General features: G+C 41.6%; 1 protein-coding gene across 3 annotated transcripts in view; it reads left to right on the top strand.

Moving 5' to 3' along the window:
- The first annotated feature begins 1,746 nt into the window (after positions 1 to 1,746).
- Positions 1,747 to 11,927, top strand: part of SLC24A5 (solute carrier family 24 member 5) — a 28,740-nt gene continuing 18,559 nt past the window's right edge. For all 3 annotated transcript variants that reach the window (XM_055319945.1, XM_055319946.1, XM_055319944.1), the window contains exons 1-2: positions 1,747 to 1,987; positions 2,694 to 2,873. In XM_055319945.1, coding sequence (XP_055175920.1) covers positions 1,804 to 1,987; positions 2,694 to 2,873 — 364 coding nt within the window. In that variant the 5' untranslated portion in view covers positions 1,747 to 1,803. The remainder of the gene's footprint in view (positions 1,988 to 2,693; positions 2,874 to 11,927) is intronic.

The following is an 11,927-nucleotide window of genomic DNA, read 5'->3' as shown; positions in this document are numbered from 1 at the left end:
TTTCCTAGATTAATATTGGCCATTCGAAATATTTACTGTTGATTTGAATTTTTGTGCTATTTTGTTTATAATGTTCACTTTTATTAATTGGTTGGACTACTGCATTTTGGAGAGGAAAGGCTCATGTGACACATCCACTCAGCACAAAAGTGGTTCCTACCCTGGCCCCAGCCACTGCAGGCCCTGAGGCCACGGTTCAGTGGCCCAGGGCGCCACCTTCTGTGGGGGTTGGGTTGGCGCTGCTTGCTGAGAATTTGCTCTGTTTTGGGCTACAGTTTCCTGACTCATCATCCCAACCTCACAACCACACCACACATGTGGATAGACAGTTCCTAGAAATGACAATTTCAGAAAGGTTTATAATGGCTACCAGTTCCCAGCAAAACAAAAGGGCATTTGGGAATTGTTACCAACCAAAGATCATAAACATCCGGAAGCAACCTACTCTTTTCCACCAGAAAAACCCAGTTTCTAAATCTAAAACTTAGCAAGCACATCAATTTTTATGCTTTTTCCGCAAAGCAAAGGAACCACGAGAGTTGCAAAACTTAAAAAAAGAAATCCTTTGGCCAAGAAGCTTTTATCTTAATCAAGAGTAACACGTTAATAACAATACAGATAGATGATAGATAAACAGATAACACTGACCACGCGGCAGAAGCTGCTCTAGGTGGATTGCATGCATTCATCCCTGTAATCCTCACCACAGAGGTGAGGTGGCACTAACCTTCCCTTTTTTACAGATAATAGAACTGAGGAGCAGAGAAGTTAAATAACATGCCCAAGGACACACAGCTAGTATTAGCAGCGCTTAGGACTCATACTATAGTCTGGCTCCAGAATCTGCTATTAGGCACAGGTTACTTCACTGCCCCCAAATTCTCAATGCTGTGGCAAGCGAACTACATGCTGGGGTAGGCAAGATAGTGGTATTTAGCCCCTCCCGGGCTTGCTGAATTTGTATTTCAGAACCTCTGGCAGAGAGTACAGCTAACCAATGATCAAAGAGCATCCACCATGTCTCCACTGCAGTTCTTTTTTTTTTTTTTTTTTTTAATTTTTATTTATTTATGATAGTCACACACACAGGGAGAGAGAGAGAGAGAGAGAGAGAGAGAGAGAGAGAGAGAGAGAGAAACACAGGCAGAGGGAGAAGCAGGCTCCATGCACCGGGAGCCCGACGTGGGATTCGATCCGGGGTCTCCAGGATCGCGCCCTGGGCCAAAGGCAGGCGCTAAACCGCTGCGCCACCCAGAGATCCCATCCACTGCAGTTCTTAAGGCTGTCTGCTTCTTTCCAGCCCCACCGCTACAGCTCTGGTTCAAGCCCTCGTCATTTCTCCACTAGATTATTGCCAACAGCCTCCAAAGTTACCTTTTTGCCTCTAGCCCTAACTGAAGAGGAGAGGCCCAAAAGAAACATAAAAACATGCCAATCTAGTCAAAGAATTCACATACACCAGCCGCAGCAACTTCTCGGAGGGAGGGAGGGCTGGAGAGGGCGAAATGGAGGAATTTGCAAACTGAGGTCAGTCCAGATCTAGAGAAAGTCAAAATCACAGCTACTATGAAGACCAGTAAATCAAACCATGTCTTAAAGAGCAAGCTGCCTGGATCTGCCCTCGGGGACTACTCCAGCTGTATCACATGAATCTTCTGCTCTGCTCCCCAGCTCCCCCAGCCTCTCTGGAGCTTGGGGCTCCTAATCAGAGAAGCTTGTCTGGCTCCTTTCACCCTCCCTCCTGCACAGGCCTTGCTGAGATGTGTCCTGGGCAGGGCAGTGAGCAGGAAGGAGACTCCTCACATGATCCAGCTTATTCCTCCCTTTCACCCCTTCCCAAAGCAGCACACCGCAGTAAGAGCAGAAATGCAGGCAGAAGGGGGCCAGCGGTGGGCAAGAAGAGCTCTGCTCCTCGCCATCCTCTGGGCTACTGCACACTTGCCTCCTCCAGGTGCCTCTCTGCTCCAGCGTGTCCCAAGGGCCACAGGTAGGTGGACACTGGGGTCAGCTGCCCCCGCTGCTGCTGCCACAGAGGGAGGGACGAAGGGACAAAGAGGGAGATCTCACTTGACTCACTTTGGCTTATGCTCGCTTCTCTGATTTTAAGCATTTGGAATAATATCAAAGACTTTTGATCCTTCGAGTTAAGTTCTCAAAGATAGCTCAGAAATCATTCATAGACATCATGAAGCAGGCAAGTCTCCAGTTTTTTATTGTTGGAGACTTTCTCATGAAAGAGAATCTTCTTTCGTCTTAGAAATTCTCTCTGCAACAGTGGAGGATTCTTCACAGGCCTGTGGACAGTCTGGGCTCTGAAATGGGAAAATGAAATTGTACGGATAGTAGGAATCTTTCTCATCAGAGATATAGTTTCTCTTTGAGGAGGAGGAGGAATTCAGCATTCCCTTTTTGAAATAAAGCAGACAAGGAAGGAAGAGTGATCTCATGATTTTCTTTTTTCTAATTCTTTTACTATCATCAGCTTATTTCATTAAAGCTCCTTTTTGGGCTCCAAAGATTATTTTTTTAAAAAAGCTCTGCAAAGCTCTACATCATTTATACATTTTCACCAGGGTTCTTAAAATGCCACCCAGTTACTGCATACTTAGCGTTTTCTTAAGGAATTTCTCTTCATGGCCTTGGAACAAGTGACACAAGCATACTTCAAATTTTCACCTTCTTTTCCTTACCAGGAAATAGCACCCAATGTGTTATTTCTCCATCACTGGAATTTCCTGAAGGGTTTTTCACAAAACAGGAGCGCACAGATGGAGGCATCGTGATCTACTTCCTAATTATCCTTTACATGTTCGTGGCCCTGTCTATTGTCTGTGACGAGTACTTCCTACCCTCCCTGGAAATCATCAGTGAATGTAAGTGGCTGGAAATCTCCTAAAGCTTCCGAAATAGTTGTGCCACACATACGTGGCTGTCTTGAAAAACAGCTCAGCAACGATTTAGTCCATCTCAACTGGTTGCAGAGCATAGACTTCTGTGTTTTGGGGCCCTACCTTAAAAAAACTGGCCTGCGTGTGGCTTTTCTTGGTAGTTAATGTGCAGCAGGGCATCTTATTTAAATGAGTACCCAGCAAGTATTATTATAATGACTATCTCCAGAAACTCTCTGTCTACTATACTGCCCGGCTGGCTGTTTGTTAGTAAACTGTTCCAAGTTTTCACATATGTGTGTTTGGTGTGTACTCCTAAGACAAAGCATGCCTGATGCTCGCCACTTTATACTTTAAAAAACTTTTTTTTTCAGTTTTACTCTAAAATTGTTGAAAGTTTTTTTAAAGGTAGATGGTAAACAACATTAAGGACTATCCTCCCCCTTTACCTTTCTCAGCCTTATGCTAGTAAGGAAACTAACCGATGTTTATGAACCAATAAACAAATAAATCCTGTATCCTATGCAAAGTGACCTCAGTCATCAGATTATTGTAAATTGAGTTTTACTAAAAATTAAGTTCAGTTACTGTTTTCTGAATGTAAGATCTGCTGGGCCAAGCCCCCTCTCTTCCATCCCTTCAGCCATGTGGATCACCCAGAACTCTGAGCACAGAGCTTTCATTGGTATACTGGCTTCTTAAAGTCAGGATATCAATGATGATTCATTCATGCCATAAACAACAAAAGTCCCAGCAGAAGTTTCCAGTGTGTCTCCAGCTTGGTGAGTGGAGTTGGCTGAGCATGCTCACCTCAGAGAATGTCAAAATTAAGGGGTAGGTTTCGAACTGCATGCTCACAGGAGTGCACAGAAAAGGTACCCTCTCCCCCCACCAGACACACACACACACACACACACACACACACACACACACACACACACACTGCTAGCATTTCTTCCCAGAAAGAGAGAGCTAGAACATTAACTCTCTCTTTTCCCATGGCCCAGACCCCTACCCCCGCTTAACTGCTAGTGATTTTCTCTCCTGTTCACTACATCACTGCAGTATCTTTAAGACCTAACACAGGCTCTCAACATGAATCTGTTTAAAGAAAAAAATTCACAAAACAGGTCAGCGTAAGTTTGTTATAGTTATTATCATTTAACATAAGTAGGTATAAATACAGCCATTTTTATATTGACATTCCATTTTACATCACCACTGATTTTTTTTTACTACAGATTAAATTAACGTAGTATTTTTACTGAGACTGATGAAATGCAAGAAAAAAGTAAAATCACCTACATTTTCATCACTCAGATTCCTCACAGTCCCCATCTGGTGTATTTCCTTTCAGGCTTTTAGATCTTGCTATAGAGTTTGAGTTTTTTTTTTTTCTTTTCCCTCATATATTATTCTGCACATTTCCCCATATTATTACTCTTCAAAAACATAATTTTTAATGGTAGCATGATTTTGTAAATTACTTAAGTACCTCACACTGGGTTTTATACATAGTAGGTATCCAGTAGAAATGTATCATGATTTTTAAAATTATTGATCTCTTTAGACATTTGTGGGGGTTTTTTAAATTCTTATTCTAAGAAATGTTGTGCTCATACTTGTATAAAATCTTTGCAAACTTCTCTGATAATTTTTTGATAAAGATGCTCAACTATGCATATTTCAGGCTTTATTTTATACGTTACCAAAAACACTTCACAAAAGGTGTACCAACTTAAACCTCCAGAATTGTGCGATAGTTTCCATTCCAGAAAACCATGAATAATAGCATTTCAAATGTCTTTGCTAATTGCTTTAAAATGGAATTTCACTTTATAAAATTTGTATTTATCCTATTCTTTGTGAGATTGAACATTTCATGTTTATTGAAATTTGTGGTTTTGCTTTTTTGCTATTTTTTTATTTTTTGCTATTCATGTTCTAATAGGAAGGGATTTGTCTTTTTCTTATTGATTCCCAAGACTTTTTTTTTTTTTAATATAAGGATATTATGGGGCAGCCCAGGTGGCTCAGCGGTTTAGCGCCGCCTTCAGCCCAGGGTGTGGTTCTGGAGACCCGGGATCGAGTCCCACATCAGTCTCCTGCATGGAGCCTGTTTCTCCATCTGCCTGTGTCTCTGCCTCTCTCTCTCTCTCTCTCTCTCTCTCTCTCTCTGTCTCTCATGAATAAATAAATAAAATCTTTAAAAATATATATATAGGGATCCCTGGGGTGGCGCTGCGGTTTGGCGCCTGCCTTTGGCCCAGGGCGCGATCCTAGAGACCTGGGATCGAATCCCACGTCGGGCTCCCGGTGCATGGAGCCTGCTTCTCCCTCTGCCTGTGTCTCTGCCTCTCTCTCTCTCTCTCTGTGTGTGTGACTATCATAAATAAATAAATAAATAAATAAATAAATAAATAAATAAATAATAAAAAAAATAAAATAAAAATAAAAAAATAAAAATAAAAATATATATATAAAGATATTATCCTTTTTCTAATATAATTGTTATATCCTATGCTTTTCCATTGTTTGCTGTTTGCATTTGTATTTTATGTGTTTATCCCATTGAAGTTTACAGATCTTTAAGTAAATTTATAAATATGTTCCTTTATGATTCTCCTTTTGGTTTTATACTTAGACATTTATCCCCAGGTCATAAAAATTGTCATATTTTCTTTTACTTGTAGTTTCTTTCTTTTTTTTTTTTTTTTTGACATTTCTTTCTTTCACTGAGAACTTGTTTTACTATAGGATGCATTGCAATTTCTTCAGAAAGTTGATCGATTTTCATATACTAAATTCATATATATATACACACATATATATTCATGTATACATATGTCCATAAATAAATATATATGTGTGTGTGTGTATATATATATATATATATATATATGTACATCTGCTTCTATACTCTTAAACTTCTAATAATCTATTTGTTTGCCCTTGTGCCAGGACTGCACCTTTAATTAGAAAACCTATATAGGTCATGTTAACTATACTAAACTAAGAAATTTTATATTATTTTATTTGTATTTATTTTATTTTTAAAAATACTTATTTATGTTAGAGAAAAAGAGCTCAAACAGGAGAGGCGCAGAAGGAGAGGGAGAGAGAGAACCCAAGGAGACTTCATACTGAGCTCAAAGCCTGATACAAGGCTTGATCTCATGACTCCGAGATCATGACCTGAGCCGCTAGGGCACCTGGGTGGCTCAGTCAGTTAAGCTTGCAACTCTTGAGTTTGAGGATTTTTCTGCACATGCTTTCTGCACATTTCCCCATATTATTAAATGTTGGTAATGGTCTCAGGGTTGTGAGATTGAGCCATGTTGGCCTCTGAGCTCAGCATGGAGTCTCCTTAAGTTTCTGTCTCCCTCCCCTTCTTCCTCTCCCTCCCCACCCCCTTCTGCCCCAGGCTCACACACTCTCTTTCTCAAAGATAAACAAATAAATCTTTAAAAACAAAACAAAACAAAAGCTAAGAAATTTTAAATTCAAGGCACTTTGTGCCACCTTGAAAATCTCTCTTCCTGGAAAAGAAAAAAGTCCAAAATTTTTTTTCTTTTTGTTTTCACATTTCCAAACAATGACTTGACTAAAAGGATAAATTCATCAAGAATTTTGTTTATAAAAAATTGTCTTGGGAGTGGTAAATAAATAACTTTTCTAGCCCTGCAGAAGAAACTGCATTAAAATTTGGATTGCTACTTCAAAATAATCTTCATTAAGTGACTTCATTGAATATTTATGATAATGACTTCCACCAGGCCACTTGTGGAATTATTTTGAAACATCATCAGCAGACAAGTGAATCGCTCTTTGCTCTGAAATATAATACAGTAGCTATTATGAATGTGTAAATTCAGAACGTGGCCCACATTTCTGATGTGTGGGAGGTGCGGGGTGGGGTGTAGTCCCCCCAACAGGAAGCAATTCTGATGCTATTTACCCAGAGGATAGTATCAGATTCCAGACTGTCCCCTCCCTTGGTCCTCACTGACTCAGATGCCATTTGCAAGCCCAAATTATTACCTGTGCTTCTGACTGACTGGCTGTTGGGAGTTCCAATGACACCCTTCTTGGGTTTCAAATACCAGGCATAAGTCTGGGTTGTTACCTATACTTCTGACCAACTGGCTATAAATCAGAGGTTCCCATGACCCCCTCCCCGGGTTCAAGTAATTTGCTCGAGTGGCTCACTGAACTCAAGAGAAATATTCTCCTTACCTAGCTTACTAGTTTATTATAAAAGAATATAACTCAGGAACAGCCAGAGGTGGAGAGATGCCTGGGCAAGGTACTAGAAAAGGGAGCAGAGCTTCCATTCCCTCTCCAGGCATGTCACTCTCCCAGCTCTCCAAACCCCATCTTTTTGGTTTTTTTTTATGGAGGCCTCATCACATAAGCATTATTGATTACATCATTGACCACTGGCAATTGGTTCAGCCTCCAGCCCTTCTCCTTTCTGTGGAGGCTTGGAGGTAGGACTAAAAGTTGCCACCCCCTAATCACATGGTTTGTTCCCTTGGCAACCAGCAGCCATCCTTAGATGGTGACCAAAATATACTTCATTAACATAACAAAAGACACCTTTGTCACTCTCCATATTTAGGAATTTCCAGGGCTTTGGGGAGCTGTGAAACAGGAACTATGGATGAAAAGCAAATATATATTTTTTTATAAATCAACAATATCACAGCCCACCTCCTGGTCTTCACACACATATCCCCCTAATGCCAAAACAATCATAGCAGTCAAAAGATACTGGCACAGGGGAGCACCTGGGTGTTTCAGTCAGTTGAGCATCTGCCTTTGGCTTGGGTCATGATCTCAGAATCCTGGGATCAAGCCCCATATTGGGGGTCCCTGCTTGGAGGAGAGTCTGCTTCTTCCTCTCCCTGTGTCCCTCCCCACTGCTCATGCACATGTGCGCGTGCGGGCTCTCTCTCTCTCTCTCTCTCTCTCTCAAATAAATAAATGAATCATCTAAAACAAAAAACAAAACAAAACAAAAGGATGCTGGCACATTACTAGACCCTCATTCAGTCCTTAGTAACTAACTACCCAGTCCACCATGCCGGTCTAGATCAGGGGCAGCAAAGTCACTCGCAAGACCCTCTCCCTCAGTCCATTCCTGATCACACAATGCAAGGTCACTCTGGCACACTGAGTAGTGAGCTATTTTTATCACAAGCAATATGGCTGAATTCACTATTAATCCCAATTTGGCAGAGGGGGTGAAGGTACATCCTATCCCATGGGGCTCTCAGGAATTGTGACATAAAGGTTAAAAACATAGTTACAGTTTCTGGCTCAGCAATCCTCCCTGCTTCTAGCCCTTGTAACTACAAGGACCAGTGCATCTAGCAGGAGGGCAAAACAAAGAAAACGAAAGTTGAGGTGATGTGAGGAAGAAAGAATATAGCAGCTTCCCTTCCCGCTCTTGCCCAGATCCACCAGAAAAAAAGCAGCTACCTCGTGGGGCCACACCTTCAGGACTCCTCATATTGAGGGTGAGCACACACTGGTGAAGGCTTGTGAGCCAGTCCTTCAGGTCTTTTTCTTCCTGTTTTCAATAACCAATGTTTCAGTCAACCACTCCAATTCTCTATCAAATTTATCTCTCTGCCCATTGTTGGATATTATGGGCTGTAAAATGGGTTCCTCAGTCTGAAGAAGTGATGGTCAGTAATCCAAATCCATGTAATATCTTCTGCTCCTGTTCTTTTGTAGTATTTTGAGCATTTGCATCTAATACCAGGGAAGCAAAGCCCAGTCTGGAGGCAGCGAATACTCCTGTCAGGACCCACTGGTAGCCCCCAAAGGCCACCAGCATCAATCTCATTTGCCAGCTACATTCAGGACCTTCTCCCCAGGGAATCTACCACATAGCCATCCACAGTCTCCATCTCTCTTGTTGGTAGATAGAGCAGCTCTTATTGGCATTTTGTGCTTCAGAGGGTGCAAGAACAACGTGTCTGGTTTCAGCCCATCTTTGCACTACTGCAGACCCTCCTGTCTACTCATTTCATGGACCAGTCAGCCATCTCAAGGGAGCATACAGGGATACCTACTTATCTATTTCAATCGCCTTCCAAACTTGGAAGGGCATTCTTCTTATAGGCTTCTTCTCTAATACACCTTTCAAATGTTCAGAGTGATTTCCACAGGGTTATGTCTTATATGGGCACACCTTTAGTACTCAGGTTTCTATTGCCTTTCTAATCTGATCATACAGCCAGGCCAATGGACACTGTCCCAGAAACTTCTCTTCTCCACCCACTGCCCTTTTTACCCACTCTTGCACAAAAGGTCCTCAGTGAGGGGTCAACCCAAGGGACCCTGGCCCCTTTGGGAATCTTTGATTCATCTGCCTGACCACTGCCCCAGGTGACTGCTGGTCCATTTTCTCATAGTAATCTCTACCTGCCAGTTTTTAAAATTTCCCAGACAGAGGTAAATACAGCAGAATTGTTTGGGGTCCTTTAATGGTGGGTGACCAATACTGGGTCCCACTGGCCCACAAAACTTAGGTTATGCTGCATTAAAACTTTTGTTTGTACCCCATCAATGTGTTCTTTATTCATCCCATTCTCTAGTAACCATCTAAAGATTTCCACACTGCTGGGACAAGTCCCACCACTCTCCTCTTTCTGATTCCTTTGTTTTGTCCCTTTCTATATTTACTTTGTTAATGTATTTCTTAATAACCTTCTAGAAATTTTTACCTTCTTGCAAACAGCCCCTTAACTCTCCCCTTGGTTTTCCCCATTTTCTTATTAAATAACCTGATGCTTTTATTAGCATCTGTAAGACCAAGGCGGGGAAGCTTAGCACATTTGATAAAGATTCCCTGTTTCTCTGTTTTGCAACAATAAGGTTATATTGGGTGCTCATGTGGGGAGGACCCCTTAATCACAGCATTTATCATGACGTGGGTAATGGACATATTCAGGGGGTGAATATCCTAATCTTCATAAAACCAATCCCACATGGCTTACATACAGAACATTATCATTGGCTTCATTAGGGATGTTCCACTTTGACATTTATAGGGAAAATTGGGCAGTCTCCCTTCTCAGGGTAACCAGACCTTTCCATGGCTTTTATCCAGTCCTCTAGGCTGGCTGCTCCCTCTGGAATAACCTCCTATATGTATAGATCACATATGGCCATCTGTGATTTTTCCATAGTGAGACATTTGTCCCATATCAACCCAAACATGCTCTTTCGCTCTGCAGCATTCAAAACCAGACATAGCCCCCAACTCACTCTCACAATCCCCTTCAGTAAAGATGCCTCATGAAGTTGCTGATACAAAATGAAACAATTCCTTCACACTATACCCTCTGGTTTCAATGGTTTCTTGGTTTTGCTGTTGCTCCCTATTGACTACCTACTTGGTAACCAGAGGTCTTAGAAGTACTTTTTGCTGTCCCTGCATAATTTCCCCCTTGTTGATTGGCCTTGAGGCCAGTAGCCTACACACAGACTCATAGAAATCTGAGCTTGGTCTAGCATCAAGGTCTGACCAGACAGTCTCTTTTACTTTTAGTTTAGCCATTACAGATAACAATAACCAAGGGGTAGACAATTTTGCCTTTTTCATAGACTTTGCATTTCCTTATGCATCAAGTGAACCAACCGCAAGAGTTGGATCCATCTTTAAATTCCTGATAACTTTCACCATTAGTAACCTTTACTCTTAGTAACTAAGCACAGCACAGTTGCCGCTCCATACCATGGGTGACCAAGTGGCCACCCAGAAATCAAAGGTTCCTCATCCCCTGTCCTTTCACCCTTCTTCTTCTCTGTGAGCCAAGGCCATTCTAGAAAAATCCCACTTCACTGATACCAAACTCAATAGGTTCTGAACCCAATTCCAACGTATATGAATGGAGGGTTGGCAGGGTGGGGGTGGAGGGGTCCCCACACCAACAAAAGCAATGCTCAGACAACAGCAGGGTGTCCAAGAACCCAGTTCAATTCTGACAGTATTTATCTGGAGATGGCATCAGATTCCACACATTAAGGGCTCAGTCCTACAAGAGTGCTCCCCACACCCCACTTCAGATGCCAGTTGCAAGCCTGTGCTTCTGAACAATTAGCTATAGATTAGGGATTCCAACAACCCCCTCCTTGGGTTGCAGACACCAGTCATAAGCCCAAGTTGTTACCCTTACTTCTGACCAACTGGCTGTATATCAGAGATTCCCACAACCTCCTCCTTGGGTTCAATTAATTTGCTAGGGTGGCTCACAGAACTCAGAGAAACATTTTACTTACTAGATTACTGGTTTATGAGAAAATTATATATATATATATATTATACACACACACACACACACACACACATATATATATATATATATAATAAAATTATATAATAGCCAGATGAAAGAGATGCATAACGTCAGGAAAGGGCACAGAACTTCCACCCTCTTTGCACCTCCACATATTCACCAACATGGGAGCTCTCCAGGAAGGTCCTTTTGAATTTTATGGAGACGTCATTACATAGGCACGACTGAATAAATCATTGACCATTGGCAACGGATTCAACCTCCAGTCCCTCTCTCCTTCCTAGACGCCAGGGGTGGGATTGAAATTTGTAACCCTCTAATTACAAGGCTGGTTCTTAAGTGGGACCCAAAAGTCATCTTGTTAACGTTAGCAATAGATTCCTTCATCACTGGGAATACTTAGGAAATTCCAAGGGTTAGGGAGCCTGAGTCAGTAACTGTCGCTGAATATATATATGGGAAATAATATTTTTGGTCAACTGAATGACCAAATATATATTTCTTATAAATCACAATATTACATGGGTGATTGATGGATGCCCATGTTGCTGCTAAATCTTCTTCAGCCGCTAGGAATTGACTCTGGTCTTGAGTACTGAAAATCCTGGTAACAAAATGAGATGGAAATAGTACTGGCTCAATTCATTTTTTAAATGGCTATAAATTAATTCTGCCATTTCTCCTTTCAACGTCTAGCATGGTCTCATCCAAATTAGAACATCAACAA

The sequence above is a fragment of the Nyctereutes procyonoides genome, unplaced genomic scaffold (assembly GCF_905146905.1).
Source record: "Nyctereutes procyonoides isolate TBG_1078 unplaced genomic scaffold, NYPRO_anot_genome, whole genome shotgun sequence".
Classification (NCBI taxonomy): domain Eukaryota; kingdom Metazoa; phylum Chordata; class Mammalia; order Carnivora; family Canidae; genus Nyctereutes; species Nyctereutes procyonoides.
This window is presented reverse-complemented; position numbering and strand designations above follow the sequence as displayed.